Consider the following 24,742-nt stretch of genomic DNA (forward strand, 5'->3'; position numbering starts at 1 on the left):
AATCCATATGAATATCTCGAAAAGAAAACTTGCTGATGAAAAATTTGTCCTGGCCTTTGAACACGTTATCAACAGCTTTCTAGGGCAGTTGTTTTACCATCTGAACTAACCACGACGTTAGCAGATCACAGCACGAGGACGAATCAATTGATGGCTTGAAGCACAGAACACTGAATATCGCGAATCAGTTCTGTGAAAACCAGTAATCCTTCTACTAATATATTAACAGCCCAGCATTATTGATATGGCACTGTCTACACAGCAAAGCTATATAGGTGTGTGTATACCTAATGAAAATGGCACGTATGATAAGCTGAACTGTAAGATCCGTCAAATTTTCAGATTATGTTCCAGTAACACTAAAATGTAAAGGTGGTACGGTAGAATCTCAGTGATATGAACCCGGCTAATACGAATTTCAGTCCTGATACGAATTCGTAAAATCCCCCAGCCGGATTGCAATGTGTACAATGGGCTGAATTCTGGATCCTCTGTACCAAAACATTTGAGCTATGGCCGACAGCAGTGTGCTCTGGAAGCTCCAGAAGTGCACGCACAGCCAGCAGACGAGAGTCAAAACTGAGCTTATCGTTTGCCACAACCGCTACGGACCAACCCATGGTTGCTACTGACATGATCATGTATGGCAATGACGAAGCTCCGAAAGTACACGTGCATTCAACGCTCACTGAGTCAAAGCGGTGCTGCTTGCCGCAACCGCTGCAGACAAAACCATGGTAGATGCGATCATAGCAACGACACAGTTATGAAGGCACGTGCGCAGCCAGCGCACACAGATTGAAAACGGAACTACCGTTTGCCTTAACCGCTGCGCAAGAAACAGCAGTCGCTATTGTCACAAACATCGATAGCGACTGCGCAGCTCTGAAAGTATGTGACTAACATAGTGGTAGATTAAGTGCAATAGTCTTAAAAAGGCATGAAACGTTTTGGCGTTCCTGTCATTCACTTAAAGGGACACTAAAGGCAAATAACAATTTATGTCAAAGTGAAAGCCCAATGTATGACAACTTCTAAAACGGCAATATTATCAACAGCAGTGCCCTACTTACCGAGAAATTAAGCTAAATGTATCACATGATGAGTGCCACGAGTGGGACATTTTCGAAGTGATCCCGATGACGTATGGAAGTCGGCCTACAATAAATCACTAATAATCAAACTAGCAGCAGTAAAAAAAGAACATTCCGAGCATCAAAAGACGTAATAAAATGCTGTTTGTTCGTTTCCGCTTGATTCATGGAAAACAAAACCTCCGTGGCGTTGCCATGGGGAACGGAGCGCGCGTGGTTCAAAGGTTTCGTTTTCACTGAACTGTGCCTCGCCCGTCTCAGTGGTAGTTTTCGGGATCGCGTACTGCCGTGCGTGTTTTGCGCGCTCGTGAAAGTCAGTTTGACAGAAAGTTCGACAAAATGCCGCATGCGTGTGATATTGCCGGATGCCCGAATGGTGCATAACGCCAGTGCTGCAGCAAGGAAACCGGTGTCTTTTCACTGGGTGCCGCGGAATGAACCCTTACGCTCGAAGTGGCTTAGTGTCATGCCATTGCGCCAGTGTGCTAAACAGTCAAAACCTCTGCGTGTGTGCTCGCTACACTTCCGTACTGAAGATTACGAGACCAACCGCAACTTGGTGACGGCTTTGAATGTGCCCATCCGAGCAAGTCTTTGCCGCAGCGCCGTTGTTGCTACTGTGGGTCCCGCTACTTCCGCTCGGCTGCTACTAGTGTCGGCGGCCGCGCAGTAAAAGCGGGCAACGTTGGGCACGGCAGGAGTGACGTATGAGAGTCGTATTTTCAGGCGGGAGATTTGAAGCGTGCTAACGCGATGCGGACCACTAAAAACGTGATTTTATTTCAAAATAAGCACTTCCTTGGCATAAAAGCAGCGCTACGAGGTTTCTGGGCCGCTATTTCAACAATCAACGTCGACTTAATATTTGCCTTTAGTGTCCCTTTAAGGCTATGGTGGAGCGGACTCCGGCAATTTATTTTCAGTTGGCCTCTAGTGAGGCTTTGACATCCACGTTTGTGGTGCATCACCCTTGTGGTAAAAAAGGACCCCTGACGGCAAACCTCGCGGAAAAATAGATCCAGAAAGACATACACGAGTTCTTTCTATGGAAATAAATCTTTTGTGCACATATCGTGGCATGAAAAGTGATTTTGTTATTTCTTTGCTGCTACGAAATTTCAGGTGATACAAATATTTTTGCCCCCCCCCTTGAGATTTGTATCACCGAGATTCTACTGTAACGACAACAACAAAGCTTTGCTTCCAATTTTTTCCATTCGCTAGCAGCAAGGATTGGTGAAGTACTATATAATGCTGTTTGCGTTTGGCAGTGAATTGTGGTATTATACCAAGCCCATAACCAAAGCAGGTGTTCAAACAGTGAAATTGTCTAAGAAAATTGAACACAGAATATACATGAAGAGAAGAAGAAACCAATAAGTGAATAATGGATAATTTTTAAATTGAAAAAAATAGCAATATACAAAGGTTTAACCATAGCTATATGGTAGAAATAAACCTTTCCTGCGACTCAGGTAAGTGATACTTTTCACGACAGTCCACTATACTTAATGGAAATACCTTTAGACATTGAAGGTAGCCATATGGGCTTCTTTCATCTTCTAAATGTAGCGGAGACACAAACCCATCCACGTAAATGTATATACCATCTCATGCAACTTCTACGTGTGTGTAGTTGTGTCCATGCTACAACAAATTACAACAATTAAACAAGCATCTGTGGAACTGAGAGTGCGTTGAATAGTGTGATAGTATAGAAACTCAATGACTACATTCATGACATGCCAAGGTCACGTTGAAGGGTCCCTTACCAGGCCCCATTGCAAATAATGGTCAGACATTGGAAGTTGTAAGGTGTTTTACTGAAATAATTTTTCAAAGCAGTTCATTATTGGAGGAGTCAGAAGAAATTGTCACTATGTTGCCAGGAGAAAGGGCCACTGTCAATGAAGACACGCTCCCATTATGCCTCAGACAGTGTCCATGCTGGGCGTCTCTCATAATCATATCGTGGTTTTGGGACGTTAAACCCAAGCAATTATTATTATTAGTGTCCATGCTGCACCTTCAATGACTCTCGCATGCCGAAGCCACGGTGGTGTGTCATGAGGCCCACTTCCTTTTTTCCCTTTCTCTTTATGCTTTGCTTTGCCAAGCATTTCCAATGGTGGCATTGCGTGCTCTGCATTAGACGATGAAATGAAGCCGTGTCACGATCAGTGACGTTCCAAGCAGTGTGTGATGAGTAGGCTATTCATGCATGTGACTTTCACTCTCGCTCAAAGTGCAGGATTCTGTTTTAAATTTTGACCATCCGCGCAGCCTTTTCATATTTTGCAGACACGTGTCACTGAAAGATCATGGTGCTGCATTTGTTTGTTAGCGATGCCCAAACCAGGTGAAAGGCCAGGTTTGGGCATCGCTAAAATTAAATTGTAAGTTAAAATGGCAAAGATGTCAAGAATAGATTGGAATGAGAAAGAAACACTAATTTAGCAACTTTCATATTCACAATCGTTTTGTCATTTCACCCCTTCAAACAAAGTGGTCTTGACGACAAGAACGGGTGCATTCAATGTGTTGCACTCAATGTGCGTACAAAAGCAGCATTATTCATACCATTCGGTGCACTCGTATGAATTCCCGAGGGTCTCCCTTTGCCCAAGGTGGAAGCACTATGTTGTCGAGTTGAACTCCGTTCTGCTTGCAGCCTATCGAAAAATGCAAAACAACCAAAGCACAAGGTAAATGTCATAGAAAGGCAATCATACAATGATGTATATGGTAATCTTGCACTGGTAATATGGTAATATGGTAATATGGCAATATGGTAATATTGCTGAATCTGAATGCTGTCTGAAAAAGGTCAAAGACTTCAACGTACCCAGGTCAAACCGATTGCTGTTCAAAAGGAACTCGGGCAAATAGAAGAACTCGGGAATGAGTTCCTTGACATCAGCCATGTTGTGCTTTGAGGCAGAAAGCCAGGCATCTTTCACGCTGTGAAACATGCGGTCTGCCAGGTCAAAGTGGCCCCCCTAGAAAAGACAAAGAACATGATGAGAACAGTAGAAAATAAGGCTTGAAACAAGGAAAATGTGTCTGTGCACAATGCACTGAAGTGTTGCAGTGGAATGCCGCTGCATACCAATTTACTGTGTCAAACCCCTATGTTTTGTTTTTTTTTTGATAATCCATCACACAAAATGACATCAAAAAGAATGTGTCACCTGTAGTCTCAGAAAATGTTGGGTGAAGGGTTCCATCCGAACAAGATAGGAGGCCACAATCATTGCAGATGAGTAAAATGTACCATAGTGATAGGGAGGTGTCTCTCCTAGAAAGGAAGATTGGGTATAATTGGTACACACATTGTATTGCCTAAATCCAGAACAAAATCTTCCAGCTGACTTCCCAAAAAGTGATTATACAAGTGAGCAGAGAACGAACCATGAGGGTCATCCCATTCGCGGTAACGCTTTTTGAACTGTTCGAGGCGATCGCTTGTCTGAGCACCCATTGGTTTGCTGAAGTCGCGGAACGTTGCTGAATCATTCAGATCTAGTTCCTGCACAGGCATGTGAAAGATTTTCATTAGGTTTCTGAAAGAGAATACAGATTGTGTATAATTTAAAAAGAAAAGATACTTACTTCTGAGTCATAGTCAGCGAGAACCCAAGGGAAGACTGGGTATTGCATTAGGTCATTGTATGACCTGCCTGCCAGTGTGTTCAAATGCATCAGGTACTGGAAATTGCTGATCTCACCCCTCTGTAAAATATTGTGACCACCTTTTCACACCATTGCACTTGATGAATGCAAGAGAATGTTGTTGAACACATTACACTGTGATTTTACTGTGTTGCAGCCAGCTAGGCATTATCATTTTATACTTTCAACAAATGAAAGGGAACTTCACAATCACTTCATAGACCCTACACAGAATAAAACCTAGTAATCATTAGCCTAACTGCCATGTATAAGTGATCAGTGAATGGGTGAAGGAGTTCATGTAGCAATAAGATCCAAGATATAATTCAAGTGAAAGAAAATGGCACACGGCAGCTTTTAAGAGCTATAAGCCCAGTTCAGAGTTAGTCCTCAGGCTGCTTTTGTCAGCATATGTCATTCCCTAGTATTTCATCTTGGGCGAAAAAGTCTTGGAGAGTTCCTTAAGGTAAATAAGCTGCACCCCCACCCCCCTTTCTCTTACTTGGCAAATGATCCAAATAACACATCACAACTTTATTTGCAAGATTTCACTCACCAGCCATCGCTGTGTTACTGATGTCTCTCCTATAAGGTTGCTAAGCAGACTTGCCCTAAAACACAAAAAAGTCATATAAAAATGCGGAACAAAAGTGCTCATTATGCGAAGGTACAAAACAATGCAAAAACAAGAGAATGATGCACAGACAAGTGTTCATACTTCTCTACTGCCTTAGTATTCTGCATCTACATGCAAGTGCCAATTAAAGAGAGCATGTACTTATTTTTATAATAGGCCAAAGTAAATTTAAGTAATTGGTATCATTGTTCCTGGGAACTGTAAGAAAGAAAAAAAGTGGCGTCTTAGCACGGAAAGAGACCCCCCTTTTTTGTGCTTATTTCAGTAAAAAAAATGCAGAATGCAGTGGTGATATAAATTCCTATTGTGGCCAAAATATCGAGCCAAGATGCAGGAAACTTCGTCAGCACATGGCAGTGCCTGTATACTACAAAAGTACCATTTTCAGAAAATAAATTTCTTTTTTGCAACTTTTTGGTCTTAAGATCTGTGTTCCTCCTTAAATTTTGACCACAGAGAGAGATTACATTTCTCAGCGAGTAAATGTGGCACAGACAAGACTCGATAAAGATGTATTGCATCTTACCCAGACTCTACATTGGCACCTCTGCGCTGCCCTGCCAAGGACTCCTGGGCACTGTCAGTTATTGCAGTGGCTGCCGACAAGAAACGAGTGTAGACCTTGTTGCGGACTTTGCGTGGAAACACCAGCAGGTAGTTGCGCCCATCGGCTGAGAAAACTTCCAGGGCTATTGGCTGTTGAAAGATGAGGCACGCTTCATCAGCACATCACATTTTCAACTCTATTCAAGTGAAAAACTGAACTGGAAATAAAAACTGGAGCCACACAGTTATGTGCAATAATGAACATTGAATCAATGTCGACATTTCATATGCCCGAACATTAACTTGACTCTGATGCAAGCCTGCTTTTTGTGGCCGTAAAAGAAAAAATGCTGACTTCCCCTCTCCATATTAACACACTATACACTTAGACTTGAGTATAAAAAAATTTGGTCTAGTATCTGCATGCACAGGTCACGTAATAAAAAAACATGGTGCATAGGAACGACACACAGCATCAGTTGGGCTTTTTAAGGGGAGACGTGGTACTTTAAAACATTTTTTTAAATTCTGATCGATTTTGATGGAATTTGCAGAGTTTAAGAATGTTTCTGTGCTGATTTCAAATATGTAATTGGCTTTTTCCTATGATAAGTAGTTTCCAGGATATCACAAACACCTACTTCTTTGTTTAAGGCCTAATTAGCTAATTAACCACAACCTGCACACCAATGTACAATCCACAGAATACATTGAGAATGTTTGTAGTGTGTCGTAAAGTATAAATCATTGCTTTAGGACATTTCCACGCAGAGTTGTGGGCTGTTGCACCTAATTTAAAAAACGCCCCAATTAATACTCAAAACAAAACCTTGATTTAGAACATTTTCTTAAGAAAGTACTATAACAAAATTTTCCTTACGACATATCACATCTCTTTACCTTAGAGGTGAAAAAGAAATCGCAATGATAACCCAGACAGAACAAAAGATATTGCTCCTCCATTACAGGAAGAGCATGAAATATTGTTTGCCGTTTGCTCTCAATTTAAAGGGCGGGATAAGTGGTTTCGGTTTTTTAAAGTAAGATGTGGATAGATGACGACGGTATGCAGCAGTGAAAATTTGTAACTAGGTGCACAATGATGTCAGGAGCGTGAAGAGATGGCCAGCGAAAACTAGATTTTTTGGTTGATTTTCATTCCCTAAGTGCCACGTCCCCCCACACATCACAGTAACAAAACATTCTAATTTTAGCAGAACCCCTGTGACCCGGCTACCCCAACAGGTGGTGAATAATCAGCTGTGGCTTTTGCGTGAAAAAAAAAAAAGAATTAAATTAATGAGTGTAGCATTTTTAGTCAGCATGTCAAGTGCAATTGAGCATGTGGTGGGTGCCGCATCAACGGTGTACAATTCAGCTTTTTTGCTGAAATGCACTGCACCTGCATTTGGCAGATGTAGAGGTTAAACAGACACTACCACAGCATACATGGTGCCTCCTTGTGTACAGAAATTTGAACAGGAAGTGGTCAATGCTTGGCAAACTTCATTATCATGGTGCAATGTGTGGGTTGAGTGTTGTTCTTTCAATCAGAGGAACTGAGCACCTCAGCTCTAGACCACTCCGCAGGAGTACAAAATGCATGAGCTGCCACTTTCATAGTGCTTTTAAGAAGGGTTCACAGCAGGCTAGAGGGCTTTATGGCAGTAAAACATGGAGCGCTTAACTAAAGAGTCTAAGGGAGTGATCAGTTTATTAAACCTGATATGCACGCTGGTTTTAGTCAACTTCCTCAGAAAAAATTGACAGTTTTGCCTGAAGTTGAGGTATGGAAAGTAATAAGGTTTAGAACCACACTTGAGCTCCTAGATGGTGTTCTAACATTACACAAAGACAACGTCTTTCCACAATGCAGATGTTGTGCGTCGTGCCGACCCTTCACATCAAGCAACGGTGATACCATGGCAGCATCATGGTGCAAAAATGTCTCAAGTGTCTACATAGTTACTACTGCAACAAAAAAGGGGTGCATTTAAATAGTGCGAACATCACATATGCTTTAAATAAGCAATGCTTAACAACATACCTGCAGAAGGTATCGTCGCTTGTGCACTTCACGTATGTCATCATACGAAAATTTACTGCACCTAAAGGAGAAAGTCAGGAAGTAAAAAAGAAATTGTTGCATTAGCTACACTGTTTTGTATGTCTCCAATTGTTTTTAAAATTGGTTACGTACATTCTCTTCTGGTGCTTGCTCCTTGGGGAAGAGTTTGGAATAATTGGGTCATGCATGCTGCAAAACGCAAGAGAAAGGAAAAAGTTGCAAATGCTATTAAATCATTATTAGTCATTTTATTGCGATAGCAATTATATGGACAGTCTCGACTGGATTTTGCCGTCGCCGTCGCCGCCGTCATGCACCGTATATGTATAAGTATGTATATATATCTAAAAGACCCAAAGAAAAATAATTCAGAAAAATGCTTCCGAAGCGCGGAATCGAACCAGGGACCTCTTGCTCCGCAGCGAGTGGTGCTATCCACTACGCTACGAAACGCAGATCCTCCACGTAGCTAATGGCGAGCGTTATATACGCACCCGTTACCGCTGGACGGACTCAGAGACGGCTGCACTTATAAGCGTTTCTTCATTACCAGCGACATGGCGTTAGGAGCGCGACGGGCGCATTTAAAAGTCGTCGGCGAGCTCGCTCGCTTCTTCCTATACTTGCGCAGGGAGAAAGAACCTTGCCCTTCCGCTGTCTGCTCGCGCGGTTTTCTCGTGCTGAGGGGAAGAGGGATGTTTCACGCTTTCACCGTGATGTCCGCGCTCATGTTACGGAGCGTACGAAAGCCACTCACGCTCAAGGGATGCCGCTAAACGAACAAACAGAAGATGAGCGCGAACTATCAAGTGTCACAGCTCGACACTTGAAGCACGCTAGTTTCCTTTGCTGCTTGGGCCGCCTTTGCAACAGGAGCGCTGTTCAAACTGAGAGTATCCATTGGTGAGCCTCACTTCGTATAGCATTAATTTCTTGCTATCGCATTCATTGCTTCGCCCTTGCGGCGAAACTGTGACTTTTTTTCGTCATCTCTTTGACAAAACATCAGTGTGCTTGGAAAATGAAAACAAAAGCAACCTTGTTATTTACAGGAGGGGGGACACCCTATCAATACATTTTGATTAAACTTTAACATCCTTTACAATCCTTTTTAATAGCCAAATTGCAATATCTTCCAAATATTAAAGGAGCATTATCTGGTTATACGTACTATGGTTACCATTTTCATTCATTTCTTTCCTTTCTTTTTTGTTAGAAAGATGAATGTTTGTGGACTATAAAAGAAGAAATTATCTCAAAAAGCTGTATTTATTTTTGAAATGCAACAAAAAACTTACATCTTGACGTTTGTTGTCCTATAGCTTTGATGCAAAGTGGATCAGACGTTCATTCCTCTTTACAGCATGCATCACAAATTCTAAATAATTCTAGAAAATGCCACTACTTTTTAATACTACCTGCAAGTTTTGTAACTAAATCACACCAATCAACATAGATGAAATTGCTAACATCTCAAGCACCTACTTACAGCACATTAAAAAGTAAATACATATTTGAACTAATCACATCAAAATATAAAATAATGCAGCTCTGATATACTTATTTATGACAAAAAAAATGTTGGCATGCTTTGCTGCATTGTAGTTCATCATGAAATCGGTCTGCTGAAAGAAACATGAGCCTGTCCTTCGGCAACAATGTGTTTGAGAGTGCCCCTTACTTGGCTGGCAGTGAGTCAATGTCTCGAATTTCCCTGGTCTTCAACAATGTGAAGCCATCCACAACATAAAAGTGCTCTTTCCCAAACAGCAATAGGCCTTCACATGTGTCAAGGCCTTGCACCCGTGCACACCGGAACATGTGAGTGATCTGGAATGAGAGTTGGCCTTCATGAGAAACTAACACCAATTTTGCATACAACTGCACAGTTATCTACAAAAATTACTAGAGGAAACTCTGGCACTGTCACTGATTGTTCAGCTATCACGGGAAGAATGGCTAGTACATATGGATCTGTCAAATCTTTGCATTTGTGAGTTCAGACATTCTTGTGACATTAGCATTCACTATGTTTATCTTTCTAAATTACCAGGAAATTATATACAGTAGTAGTTTTAAAAGCATGTTGAGGAAGCCAACCTCTGTGCACATGCATAATCACTGTAAATTATTGCACTTGTAATGCAATATTTTGTTGAAATTGATCAATTTGCCAAGTTGCAAAGTCAGAAGGGAAAAGTTGAGGCAAATGCATGTTTGTAATCTATGGAAGAAACTTTGCGCACAAACACAGCTGTATTAAAATTCAGATGTGAACAGCACTGTTAAGGTGAAACCCGCGTACAGCAGTTTCTGTAGCGGCATATGTGAGTTTTTCTTTCAGACATTTAGAGCTCTTGGATTAGGCTGTTTTAGGCAGTTTTGTCACAAATTAGCTGCAGCAGAACTATCAGAAGCCTTCACCTTACTATTCTGTACCCGGATATGCTCTTCCCCCCAAGAATACATAGTGCAAGCTATGGAAATACATCTGGGATAAGTAGTTCTTTCCCTGACCAAGATAATTTACCTTGATGAAGATTTGCTTCAGACTCAAGCGTGCCATGTTCACCCGCAGTTCATTATTTCAAGGGCTGAAGGAACACATGAAGTTCACAGATGGGGCAGATGTTAAATTGCGTACTTTTGAATGCCTTGAAAGCACATGACTGAAGAAATAAACCATTTACCAGTAAGGTGCACTTTCTTCATTTAGTATTACAGTTATTACATGGCAAAACTTTTTCACACAGAACCGTGAAAGATGTTCAAACATAGTAATTGTCTATACAAGCGTCTAAAAGCAATTTTTTCATCAGCAACATTTAAGATCCATCTTTGCACAGCGCACAAAATTGACAAGGCACACAAGAGAAGAGGACGGGACAAGCGCTTGTCCCGTCCTTTTCTCTTGTGTGCCTTGTCAATATTATGTGCTGCGCAAAGTTGTCCTGTCCTCTTCTTGTGTGTGTCTTGTCAATTTTGTGCGCTGCACAAAGATGGATAAGTTCCAACTCGCCCACCTATCAGTCCTACAACATTTAAGACATTTAAGTGGAAATTTAGGTGTGAGGAAACTCTGCCACAATCAAAGGTCCATCTTTAATTTATAAGCCAACTTCCCTGATATTAAATCATACATAACAAGAAACAACAATAAACAATGGTAGGTAAAGTGCTACTTTAAAGAGACATTAAAAAGAAAAAATGATTTCACGTGTGTTAGTAAATTAGTACCCTTCCTCAGTGCTGAAAGTACCACTATTACCGCGATAAGGTGCTTGGTAAAGCAGAAAACACACAGAAAGTAAATACAGGTGGTGCTGTCTTGGAAATTTCCACACGAACTAGCCGTGATATCATAAATTTTCATAGAAGTCCATCAGAGCCTACACAATTCTTTATCAGTAAAAATGAATTACATTGTATTCTAAAGGAGATAGAGATGTAACATGGCAAGTTTCAGGAAATTTTATTGAGTCAATGTGGCAAAAAAAAAAAAAAGACCTGGTAATTTGTCCTTCCCTGTTGAAGACAAACCTTCTTGTCAAAACTGTGGCTCCAGAAAGATTTTATTCCTCATCACTTCGAATTTCCATCATGTCATGGGCTGACATTCAGATGTTGGGGTTCCGGCGTAAAAATTAAAAAATTAAACTTTCACCGTCAATTTCTCTTCTAATAAGTAACTTATGATCAGGAAGCTGATGACAATAGAGTCCTCAAGGAATAATTAATGTCTAAACTTTCTTAGTCTACCTTTAACAATGACAAAACAGAACACAACACTCGTCAGGTTATATTACGGAACATGCTCATTAGAATAACTTTTATTTCTCCTGTTCAGTCTGAACAACACAAGCTCAGCTACATGTATAATTAAGTTGAGTTATACGCTGTAGGTATCCTGGCAGAACGCCATGTCACATTAAATGTGGCCTTGGAAAGTGGACAGCAGCAGGCTTGCGCATGATAACAATGTGAAAGCATATCTAGATGTTTGAAAGACTTATCCTTGAGCCATACACTTGAGTGAAAAGATTTTTGCATAACTCTTGAGACAGCGGTTGACATCTCGTTTTACGAAGCAAAACCTTGATAATGCTGCCAAATGCACTTTGGCAGCATTAGAAAGGTGAGCCATTAATGAGCCTATTAAGTTGGGCTTCACTTGAGTCTGAGCAAGCTAGGCTGAGAATGATTTTGGTAAGTATGACTAAAACTAAACTGAATATACATTTTGTAAGTGGGCCGTGTTTATTTTGCTGACCTGTGGACACGAGGCACTGCTTCATGTAAAATTTAACACCAAAACTTCTAGCTCTTTTTCAACCACTGCATTCTCAACAAAAGAAGAGAGTGAGAAAGAACAGAAAAGGGAGGAGGGAAAAAATCTTAGGCCTTGTGTTAACAACTATTCTAAACAAAACAAACGAGTGGCAGTTCAACTTTTTTCCCCTCCAATACTCAATTTTCTCTCTTTTGACACTATGATACTGTTCCTGACTACTGACGTACACAAAAGAATCCAATCCCACACACCTTTTCACCCTTTTCTAGGAGCCGAAGCACACTCTGGTTGTCTGGTGATTCATCTTTACGAGCAGCACCTTCCTGCTCCGAAGCGTCCAACGCAGGGTCCAGGCTTTCACTGTCCTCGTCCTGTTCACCACTGACGCTGCGATTTGCCTGCAGCCTAGTGCGCAGACCTTGAAAACCTGGGCATCGCAGAAACACATCGTCAAAACAATCCTGAAGTAAGCAGGATGTATTCTCAGCAAGATTAGCAACTGCAGTTTTCTCTTCCCTCCCACACCCCTTTAAATAAAATAATGAAAGCTAACAGTGGCCAACAAGGTTGACATAAAAACTGTGCAGATTTTACAAAAGTAATGCAGAGCACTTCATCCCCTCAGAGGTGCTACTATTACCTTCAATGGCATTGACAGCTATCATTAAAACAGCGCTAGTGTCATGTGTAAGCTTCGCACAAACTTGTACGCTTATTCCAACTTTAATATTTATAATACGAATGGATTAAAATGAACTGGAAATTTACGCTTAATACTAGAGGTGTGCGAATATTCGAAATTTCGAATATTTTTCGAATAGTGTTTGCTATTCGATTCGATTCGCACTGGAATTTTACTATTCGAACTATTCGAACTTCCCAAAAACTAATACAGTCAACGTCCGATTGAAAGTGACCCCTTCAAATTTTCAATATGCTTCGCCTTATTACATTCTCGTATTGCGGCAAAGCTGCCTTTCACGCTTCGTTACGGTCGAACTTAGCCAAGAGACAAAGTCGAGTTGGAAGTGGTCCCTAGATTTTCAATATGCTTCACCTCATCACACCCCCGTATTGCGGCAAAGCTGCCTTTCAAGCTCCATTACGGTCGAACTTTGCCAAGACACAGTCAACGTCCGATTAGAAGCGGTCCCTAGATTTTCAGTATGCTTCACCTCATCACACCCCCGTATTGCGGCAAAGCTGCCTTTCAAGCTCTGCTACGGTCGAAAATGTATCAACTCAAGAAAACGCCGGTTCCAACATGGAGATGAAAGATGTGGCAGAGTTGGGGGCTCAATTAATGCTGTTTTGGGCATGAAATTTGGGCAGGAAGTCTGAAAAATTGCATGCCGAAACTTTTTAGCATCCAAAATTTCAGATGTTCTTATATATCGACGTCTACGAGGCAGATTTGGAACTCCGGACTTGAAGGGAACACACCCTTGTCCGCCAGATCAGTTGGCCTTCCACAGAAATTGAAAGAGGAGGAGAGGCTGAGGAAATGGCATCTCTGCCTATCACATGTAAAGTGTTGTCGGCAACACTTTGGTTGCACCATATCATGTACATAAATACAATTCGGCCTCTACATTGCCTCACTCTTGATAAGAAAGACAACTATGAAATATGACCCCACCAGCGCTTCATCAACCTAGCGAAAAGAAACACTTTCATGTTGCTATCTCACAAGAACATACTTAGGGATTCTCTGCAACTTTTTCTGTAATTTCACTTCGAATTATTCGAAAAATGTTTGAGAAATATTCGAAAATTATTCGAAATTATTCTATTCGATTCGCACTCAATCTTTATTATTCGAATTCGCTTCGCACCCAAAATTTTGCTATTCGCACAGCTCTACTTAATACTGCTGCCTGTAAGCCCCTTCCATTGAGAGCAACAGTCATGTTGGCATGGCTTGTGAGACATCAAGAAATGTGAGGCAACCACTGCATTGTCTACTCTGAAACATTTTGAAACCATGTGCAACCATGTCATAAAGATGCATGCCCACTGCTGTGCGTACACAGGCAGGTTGTCACAACATGAAACCATGCATATGACAATGAAACCATGTATATACCATACACTTTCACCAAACAGAACACACTTTTTCATCACCCATCAGTGTTGTCAGACTGCTGTATGGTTCAAGTGTAAGATATGAAAATTTAACTACAAATTTTCTGAAGCATTGAATGTGCTCAGATTTCGGCAGCTTGTTGCGGGACACACATGATTTAACATGCAATAAATAATTTACCAAATCTGATGTTTGGGCCCCTTTAACGAGGGACAAAAGCACGTGAAATCTGGAAATAAAACAAGTTTCTAGATTGTGCCTGAAGGCGTCCACAATAGAAGGAACGTGTGTGAGAAGACAGCTTGTGCTGAGTAATTGAAAGTTCAACACACCATAATTTATGGAAACTCGAAGTTAACAAAGTGAATGACCTGCCCGAAAGTGAGCAACCATAAGAATGCACTACTAATGAACATATGAAGTCGAAGTACTACAAAAAAGCTTAACGAAGGCTAATAATTAAGGGCATGCAAATATTCGAACTTTTGAATATTTTTCGAATAGTGTTTGCTATTCAATTTGCACTGGAATTTGACTATTCGAAGTATTCGAACTTCTGGAAGATAAATATAGTCAACGTCCAATTTTTCGGACTCCCTAGGGACCGGGAAATCGTCTGAAAAATTGGGCAGTCAGAAAAACAAATTCATGCTTTTTAATTTCGCTCAAGCGGTCAAATCGCCACAGCCATGTCCGAAATAGCTTTAATCCCTCCCAGTAAACTTATCAGGCATTTTGGTGCGTGCCCAGGCTCTCGTGAATACATTTGGTACCTGCCGCGAACCCTGCTTAACTACGTGCCAACTGCCAATGTCTCGTGATGAGCGCCGGTGATACCAGTAAAGCGCGGAATAGATTACGGCTCTCTCGCATGCAGCGTTTGGAAACAATGACGCAGAACACAATGACTGTGGCGGAAGGCGAACTTGTCTGGCTTACCCGATGCGTGTGCGCAGCACGTAAACAATGCGCACACGCATCACCGAATCTCCGCCTATACGCAACATTTGCTGGTGCGTCAAGTCAATGGTTCCTAGTTGTGTGCAGCACATAGCCAACTAAGCTGACGCCGTCACTGCCGGGGTGCTTTCTGTACCATATGCACGCGTTTGTCATGAAAGTGCTCGTGATGGCCACTCTGTACCTGACCGCACATGGGTGTGGCGATGGCGAGCTGCTTTCGTTAGTGAAGGCAACGAGTATTTGCGGCGCACTTAGCGATCTCGCACAAAGAGGCAGCATGAACAGCGGCATGGCGCGTAGGGCACATGCACTACAGAGCAGTTAGCTGAAGATGCTTATCATAAGAAGTGGGCGCGTTTGCTGCCTGCCGCCTCCATGCATTTCCGGTGCTTATCCGTAAAGACATCGCCGCACTGCGCCGTGACAATGACCCCTTCAGATTTTTAATATGCTCCACCCCCTCACACTTTGGCATTGCGACAAAGCTGCCTTTAGGACTCTGCTACGGCTGCAAACAGATCGAATCACGAAAGCGCTGGTTCGAACCTAAGAGATGATAGATGCAGCAGAGGTGGGGGCTTTAACCATTTCGGACCTGTAGTTTGGGCAGGAAATCCGAAAAATCGGACACCGAAGAGCTTCAGCATCCGAAATTTCAGATGTTCTTATACATTGACATCTATGGGGCAGATTAGGAACTCCGGACTCGAAGGGAGCGCGCCTTTGTCCGCCGCGTCAGTTGGGCCTCCTCAGAAGTTGAAGGAGGAGGAGAGGTTGAAGAAATGGCTTCTTTTCCTTTCGCATGTAAAGTGCTGCTGACACCACATGGGTTGCACCAAATCATGTAAATAAATACAATTCGGCCTCTGCATTGCATCATTCTTGATAAGACAACTAGGAAACATTACCCCTCCAGCGCTTCACCAACCTAGCCAAAAGAAACGCTTTCATGTTGCTATCTCATAAGAATATACCTAGGGATCCTCTGCAACTTTTTTCTGTAATTTCGCTTCGTAGTATTAAAAAAATATTCGAGAAATATTTGACAACTATTCGAAAAACATTAGATTCGATTCGCACTCACATTTTAATGTTCGAATACACTTCGCACTCAAAATTTTGCTATTTGCACAGCTCTACTAATAATTTAACTGTTTGGCGTGGTTGGCATGAAAAAAAAAAGGTGGATGATATTACAGAGGGAGAAGGCCGGAGCTGAGAAACAAGTAGGAAAACGTGAAAAAAAAAAAGGGAAAAGAAACATACAAAATTCTTTTATGAGCCAAGATTCTGAGATGCAGTATGACAAGCAACCTTTAAAGAGGAGCATGGTAGCAACTGCCACAGTGCAGCATTATTTCTATTCGTAGTATTTCTTAGTTTCTTAACCTTTAGTCAGGCGCGAAAAGCCTACTGATTGTCTCTGCTCTTGCTTTTCACAAGTGAATTGTACCCCATGCGGGAACCCGCAAAAATTTATTATTTTTTACCAAAATATTACCTGGAAAATGTGTGAAACAACACCTGTGCCACTGATCACTTGAGGCCATGAGCGATAGTGGGACACACGTCCGTTAGTTCATTTTGGGCTTCATCTTCACAGTTTCTCAGATGATTACGGCTGCTTATGAAAGTGGTCAAAACATGCAACACAAAGGGGCAATCACGAAACTCTACAGACAAGCTCTGTGCATTTTTCCTGCGACACTGTCAAGCACCATCGGCACCTTTTGCATGTAGTGCTGGTGCACGGGCAGTGCACCCCTGCCCTCATGCAAAATGCTTGTGCAACAATACTTATGGAGTACGCTGTGTCACCTTGTTTCAATATTCTAGCGTTCCATGGAACCCTAAAATATGAATGAGAATAGTCATGAAACGTCTTTGAAAATGTTTGCACATAAAAAAACAAATGTGAAAGGGGCTTCCTAGGCCAAATCTGCAGCCACTACGTTCAGCATATTTGCAGGTAGCTAAAAACAATGGCTCAAACTCACATAGAGCCTGTCTACAATTGAATTAAGTGCATTTCAGGAGTGTAAGTAATTTTTGCACTTGCTGGTCTCATTTGTGGCGAATGAGCAACCAAATCCAGGCACAGGAAAAGAGCGATGACAGCGAAAACAAGGCAAGGAAAACAACTTGAGCTACTAGTGCCCCATTTCAATTCAAATAGAAACTGCAAATTATAGTTGCCGTATCTTCTACGTTACAGAGCCGTTTTTGCTAGTGGTTGCAAGTGGGACATATATGTGCCAATGACCAACAAAGGGTTAATAAGCTTTCAAGCATCACTGCCTGTGTAAGATTTCACGTACATCAGAGGAGCCTGTTGTTGTCTCACGGCAACAACGTGACCGTGCAAACTATGTGGGCATCAAGAGGGACAGCTATTCACTTGGTGATGACAGTGGTGTAGTAAGGTTCTTGTACACATACATATTCTCATAAAAGACTTAGCCAACATCAAATGTATACTAATCAAATCTAAATCAGCACTGGCAAAAATTTCTCCTTCTTCGCTCCAAGCATCTCAAGGTCACATGCTGTGATACAAATTAGGTTGACAGGATGTGTGCATTTGTCAAATAACGTGATGGCCCTCTTTTGTAGTGACTTAGGTGAGCGAATGAACAGCATCCCAGATGTTGGGTGTTGTGCATTCATTATGCAATTTCCTCACAGCAAGACTGTGAACTAAATAAAGTTACTATCATCCAAAATGAAAACTACCCTCCTACGGCCTACAAGCCATGCACCTGATGCTAGCAATAGGTAAAGGGAAAATAATATTCACAAGCTACTGGAATCTGAAGTACACAATCAGAAAGTCACGCTAGAAAATACCTATTTCTCGCTCCTCAGTGCTGTCCCCCTCCTGAGGCCAGTCGTCAGAGGTGATAGAAATGACATCGGGGGAAAAAGTGTCATGCTCTACAAGGCTGTCTGGCCGGCAATGCTTGTAGTACTCTTTGCTATCGAAGCTCGTGGCAACCTTGTACTTCAAGGCACGCTGTCATGTATGTGAAAAAAAAAAAGAAAGAAAACAGTCACTTTTAATCAAGCAATGCCTTTAATAAAGAGCAACAATGTAGCAGTTGTGTGGATTAAAGCAAGTGAAAAGGCAAACAGAAAAGTTCATTATATATAACACAACAATGAGCATTTCCAACAGATATGGCAAGCAACATTGGGAAAACACAGAATACCAGTCGAACGCTTTAATGTTCATATTAAATAACTGCTGCAAGTATACCAAGCTTCAATAAAGCAATACTGCCTTCGTTATCTTTAATACTAAATAAAAAGCCCTTACTCTTATGTGCATACATTCGCCAGGTAATTTTTATATTATCGATTTTTCAAGCATGGTCATTGATTCTGAGTATTTACTGACACCACTATGTATTCATGTTTGCTTATGTGCAGGTACATTACCGAAAAAAATAAAATAAACACAAACTACCAAGCAAGCATGAAGAGGCACCATCTAGCCCCCCTCATAGCTCTCTTGAAATGCTATGTAATCCAGAGAACCAATGTACAACAGTCAAATGAAATTTAATAAGACACACAATGTATTGCTAAAGTTCTTGGACATAGTCATTAGTGACCCACATGCACAATGTCACAAATACTATTTTAGCTGCAAATCAAAACGACATAAATAAAGATTGGATGCCTTCAGGTAGTATGCGAGGGACTATTGGTCAACTGCTAGCTCATAAAAAGATCACGTGCTTCGTGACGCCAGCAGGCAGAAAAAGAGTGTTCGACACTCGCCGTCATGGCTACTAGCGGCACTAACACTCCTAGGTTTAAATGCACATATATACCCCATAAAGTGGACGGGAGGATGACCACTGCTGTAGCTCAGTGGTAGAGCATCGGACGCGTTATTCGAAGGTCGCAGGTTTGGTCCCTGCCAGCGGCAAGTCATCTTTTCGTCGTCTTTACTCTCTTGACATTTACATCATAATTACTACAAATAACATCCCCTATACTTTCCTTGGGTTTCTTATCTGTTAGTTCTAATTAATAATTCAAGTAAACCACTTGTGCTTTTGTCTCTATTGGCGAGGTAATTACTTACTTTACGAGTGTCACTTAGATGCTAAGGCTTGCAATAATATGAGTTCACCCTAAATTTGCATAACAAAAACCTTAGTTGATACACATTGCTATGGACGAAGCTGAGAGTGGTGGCCAATCTTGCAATGAACACACATGGAAATTAAAAGTTGACTCGTGATAAGGGCTGCACTCCACACAGAGGTTTATACAGAGTGCACACTAAATTTTTGCAAAGAACATTTATATGAGAAGGGTAAGCACACGTGCTGCCACGAGTCCACACTTGTGGTGTTCAGATGGAGTTACCAGATGGAGTGCCAGAGATAATGTGCGTATGTGCATAGGTAGCGTATCAGAAAAACTGCTTCGGCTGTGGTAGGCTGAACCATAGGTTGACCGAAAGACAGTTACCATGAATGACTGATATCTAATAAAGTTTCTCTGTGCATTCAAAGGGCAGACTAGGAAAGCTAGCATGTGTTTAGAAAGCATTAGAAGCCACCAACACTTCTGCCACTAAGCAGCAGCAGTGCGGTGTGACATCTGCATTTCAAGGTACTGCAACGATGCATGATGTACACTGTACTGCCAAGCGAACATGGTGATCTACAATTGTTTGGCAATTTCATGCACGCACCATTATGAGGTGCAAAAGAACATAAATTTTATCAACAAGCTTTCAATGCTACTGGGATTGTAAATAGTAGGTGACGACAGTTTACCGTGCACAATTACAAAAGGCAACTCTACCGACCTGAATTCAGTGCAACGTTTAAACTCATACTAGTTTCCCAAAAGCAAATCAACGAAAATTTCTTAAAATGTCACAACTAAAAAAAAATTATTTGGTTGATGCACATTAGAAAGAATTACTCTAAACAGCAGCAGGCAATTAGGTGGAAAGTGTATAACGCTACTTTATAAACAAGGAAGTAGAAAGGTCAAGATATGGCTTACAAACAAGCTGTGAGAGAAACATAAATGAGCAAAGAAATCATAATAAACAAGCATACACATTACAAATTAAAACATTACAAAAATAAAACACTGAAATTTGGAATCTGCCATAAAGCACACATCTGGCCCTATAGCAGGCATGCCAGTAGTGTATGAGGTGTGTGAAAAAAAAGAAACCGAACTTTTGCTGTAACTTCTTTAGTGCTTATTGTACAACATTCTAAGCACTGTCCCTCTCAAGGAAGTCCCCTCTACTTGCAATGCACCATTCCCATTGTTTCTTCAATTTTTGGAAAGCCTCCTGGTACAAACTTTCTAGGATTGTGCAAAGGTCTCTCATTGCATTGTATGGAAACTCCTGTAACCCGCCACGGTGGTCTAGTGGTTATGGCGCTCGACCGCTGACCCAAAGATCGTGGGATCGAATCCCGGCCGTGGCGGCTGCATTTTCGATGGAGGAAAGAATGTTTTAGGCCCACGTTAGGTGCACGTTAAAGAACCCCAGGTCGTCAAAATTTCCGGAGCCCTTCAATATGGCGTCCCTCATAATCATATCTTGGTTTTGGGACGTTAAACCCCAGATATTATTACTATTACAATCTGACCATGTGGTGCAAGTTCCTGATGGACCATGCCTTTGCTGTAAAAAAACACAACCATCACCTTGACCTTTGACAGTCCTATGCATGCATTTTTTGGAGGAGGGGACCGTATGCTTATGCAACAACAGCCCGTTTATTTCAACATCATAGTCATAAACTCACACCTCATCGCCTTTAATGACAAACTTTGCCATGTTTGTGATAAAATTTAACATACACACACATTGTTCTTCAAGCTCTTTCATTGTCACTTTGGCACTAATCCGATGAGCAGAATATGCACACGCTCACTTCTGTGGCTGTGTCGTAGCTTACGAAATAACGGTCAAAGTAAAATGCCGCAAATGGCAGTTTGTAGTCTAAGCCTGCTGCTTTGTGCGCTTGGTAGCCGTCAGCATTCTCTCAGCCAGTTGGCACACTATTTCAAAAGTTCGGTTTCTTTTTGAACACACCGCATATACACAATAACCACTGATCATTTAGTTTTACTGGATAACTGAAATAAGCAGCAAATTGCAAATGTCCACATGTATTTGCTTCACCACAACACTTCCGTTATGCTTCAACTTAGATAGGGTACGAACTTTACTACAATAAAAGCTTGTTAATTCGACCCTCGTTAATTCGAAAAATCAGATAAATCGGCCATCTTCCCTGGTCTCGGCCAGCATATGCATTGTTTAATGGCATTAAACTCTCGTTAATTCGGTCATATTTGGCAGCAACCCGGTTGATTCGGACGATTCTCGGAGTGCGCCAAGTGCGAAGCGGCGCAAGTGTGCGATGAAAAAGAGAGAAAACAGCGTTAGCAGACAGCCAAAAAGAGGCAGCGCTGTCCACATCGCTATGTTCATCAGTTAGTGACCACGGTTTTGTCCACATGCGGATCCAGCACTCAGTAGCTTCATTTTAACTTGTTGCAATGTGCGCGCAGTGTCACAAAACTCAAACATGGCAGAAGCTGTTGAAGATGAGCTTTCAGCAGCGGTCGGCATGCTGGCATAAAACTGGTTTACTACATCGCAATAGACGAACTATCAGTCGCCGGCCATTTTACCTGCAAAAGAACTATCGTTACGTGCGCGTGGTGGTGGTGGTGGTGGTACGTAATAAGGGAAGGGTGCAGAGCATGTTGCGGGATAATTAAACACGGGAGTCTGGCGCCATGGTCGCATTGAGAATGAAGTCGCAGGATAACGAAAATTAGGGCTTTTATACTGCTCTTATGCAAAATAAGTAAAGGATTTATGTATTAATCAATAAAGTGAAAGTGTATTGATGTAACAGACATTTGCTTATTGTTTTCTTGATACTTTCGATAATTCGGCATTCGGTTAATTCGGACATTTTTTTCGGTCCCGTGAAATCCGAATTAACGAGCTTTCACGGTACTTTTCCTGTTACTACTTTGATGCCTTTGATGATGCTACAACTTTGATACCAGTAGAGAATCAATGTGCCTGTTCTGTGTTGATAAAAAATGATGGTAGAATGGAGGCACTGTCAGTGGTGAAACAGGGTACACGGGTTTAGAAGCAAAAGTGCCTTTTGTAGCAGGCTTGCAGCATCCAGAAAGACGTTTCAAAGCAGTCAGAGAGACCGTTCAGAGCAGATGCAGCACCATTTCACAGCACTTGTGAAGCAGCATTTGTCCAATGCTGCATTTGGCAAACGCTAAGCTAAATTGTGCAACAGCCTTATTTAGCTATGTACAGCTGTCCATTTCTTCAACCTGCACGCACGAGTGTCGACTGCTGTGTCGATAAATGCTGTATAATGGAGCACAGCGGCGAAATGAACGAGAATATGTGCGTGCGCTTGATGAGCAGTCCTATGCACCTGTCTTCTGCTAGGCTCTTCCAGGAACCGGACACCACCCCGCTTCTTATAAGCACTGTTACCATCATCCTTTTTTCTTTCCTGAACGCTGCCATCAAGCTATAAAGAAAAGGTCACATGGTCGCATGTTAGATGGATGGGATTTGATATACAACCGTTGCTTATACTACGTGCATATCAGCATTGTTTTTTTCTTTTTCCTGTGGTTCACGCACCACTTTCCTGAGGCAAAAAAGATATCTGCCGGTGCAAACCAAAAACAGGACAAAAAAGCAGGTGAGGTTGGGTCTGTTTCGCATAACAGCCTGGCAGACGAAAGCTGCACCGGACTCTTCACTGCGCACATGCGCGTATTCTCGTTCATTTCGCCACTGCACTCCATCATGCCGCGTTTATCGGCTTGGCAGTCGACGCTCGTGTGTTCAGATTAAAGAAATGGGTGGCTGTACACACGTCCGTGTTGCCCTTTTTGTTCTGTTTTATATAGTTCGTCTCCCAATGGCCGCAGTCGTGCTATGTAGTACAATGCCTGGAGGAATATGTTCTTATCCTGAAAGTTTTCTTCTACGTTAAACTTTTCCAGAACTGCAAAATAATTTTGCCATTTTGTTATTTCGGTACTATGCAATATTGGATACAAAAGACCATTCCTCTCAATAAAGTCTATTTTTTCATACAAAAGATACTTTGGTGTAATAAGTTTTAGAAAACCCACGCAAAAAAAAAAAGGAGAAAGACAGAGCATGGTCCTAACGTTTGTCAAACCTCCGTCCTTTTTTTCTCTTTCTTTTTCTTCCATGGCACACATCACAGCCTTGATAAAACCTAAACTATAACCATTTCAGTGCAACCGAAAACACAATGTTGCAGCCTCGTTTTTGGGCACGGGGCTTGACGGCTGTCACACCTTGCAGCTAAATTCGGGTGCTGTGGCGCAGTACGGCGCTGATAAACGAGTTTGGCACAACAGGGGTGGTTCGGCGCAGGATGGCACAGGCAAAGAAGTTTAGCGCAAAATGGCGCAGCTCTTCCACCCTGCACTGTCGTGAACGATAAAACTAATAACCAAAAGTTTTGAGAGCGGAACTCTCTTCATCAGGGTTGTGTGTGAGTCGGCGACAAAATTTGTGACCACAGATGGCCTGGAGTTAGACCTTGGCTTTGGATAAGCAAAGTGCTTCGCATAAAAAGAAATTTAATGAAAGAACCCCACATTAACATAGTGTTAAAGCACATGTTACTCACATTCTCCCCTCCTTCCACATCAGGTCGATATGGGTAGTGTAGATAGAACAGGTCATTCTTCACCATCTTCTTGCGCATACGACATGGGCCAGCTGCAGGAACAAAGTGCTTTTCAAGAAACGAGTTTACTACGGAGCAAAAACCTTATCCAAGGACAGAAATAGTTTTTCGATAAAAGGAAAACACACAAGAGGAAGTGCTTGGAGTGCGTTACTCTCTTAGAGGGCTTGCAGCGAAGAGGAAGTGAAACCTACAGAAGCATCAAGGTTTAAAGTGTGGTGCCCGTAGCTACATGTCTTGCTTATCCATGTGGTTGTTCCTGTGCACACAAGTGTTCTCCTTCAAACCCAGTAAGCACACTCGATAAATTGTTTAATTATTTCTTTTTTTCTCCAACACACCATTTGACAGCCCTTGTCAGCAGTGCAGTGTGTTAAGACATCAACCACACTAATAGGTGACTAGTACATGAATAGTATGTGCTACAATGTGAGTGATACTATGTGAATGGAAAGAGGCACACAAGTGAGGAGACAAACACAAGTGTTACAGTGGACAGCTCATTTATCAGGGAAGATTCAGAGCTATGTACCTTTTCTTTTATGCATACGAACAGCAAGTATTATTAAAAATGCATTGCAGGCATGCATTTAAAGATCTATGCTCTG

The 24,742-nt window shown here is 41.8% G+C and overlaps 1 protein-coding gene across 1 annotated transcript in view; it reads right to left on the reverse strand.

Annotated features, from left to right (window-relative positions):
• LOC119394022 (WD repeat and FYVE domain-containing protein 3) overlaps positions 1 to 24,742 on the reverse strand; it is a gene marked incomplete in the record, with an annotated part of 152,166 nt that overhangs the window by 32,863 nt on the left and 94,561 nt on the right. Inside the window, 13 exon segments of the mRNA XM_037661234.1 lie at positions 3,675 to 3,766; positions 3,940 to 4,093; positions 4,286 to 4,392; positions 4,506 to 4,623; positions 4,707 to 4,826; positions 5,323 to 5,377; positions 5,930 to 6,099; positions 7,997 to 8,057; positions 8,150 to 8,206; positions 9,699 to 9,847; positions 12,560 to 12,735; positions 18,205 to 18,370; positions 24,075 to 24,166. Coding sequence (XP_037517162.1) covers positions 3,675 to 3,766; positions 3,940 to 4,093; positions 4,286 to 4,392; positions 4,506 to 4,623; positions 4,707 to 4,826; positions 5,323 to 5,377; positions 5,930 to 6,099; positions 7,997 to 8,057; positions 8,150 to 8,206; positions 9,699 to 9,847; positions 12,560 to 12,735; positions 18,205 to 18,370; positions 24,075 to 24,166 — 1,517 coding nt within the window.

Source organism: Rhipicephalus sanguineus, chromosome 1 (genome assembly GCF_013339695.2).
Source record: "Rhipicephalus sanguineus isolate Rsan-2018 chromosome 1, BIME_Rsan_1.4, whole genome shotgun sequence".
In the NCBI taxonomy this organism is placed as follows: Eukaryota; Metazoa; Arthropoda; class Arachnida; order Ixodida; family Ixodidae; genus Rhipicephalus; species Rhipicephalus sanguineus.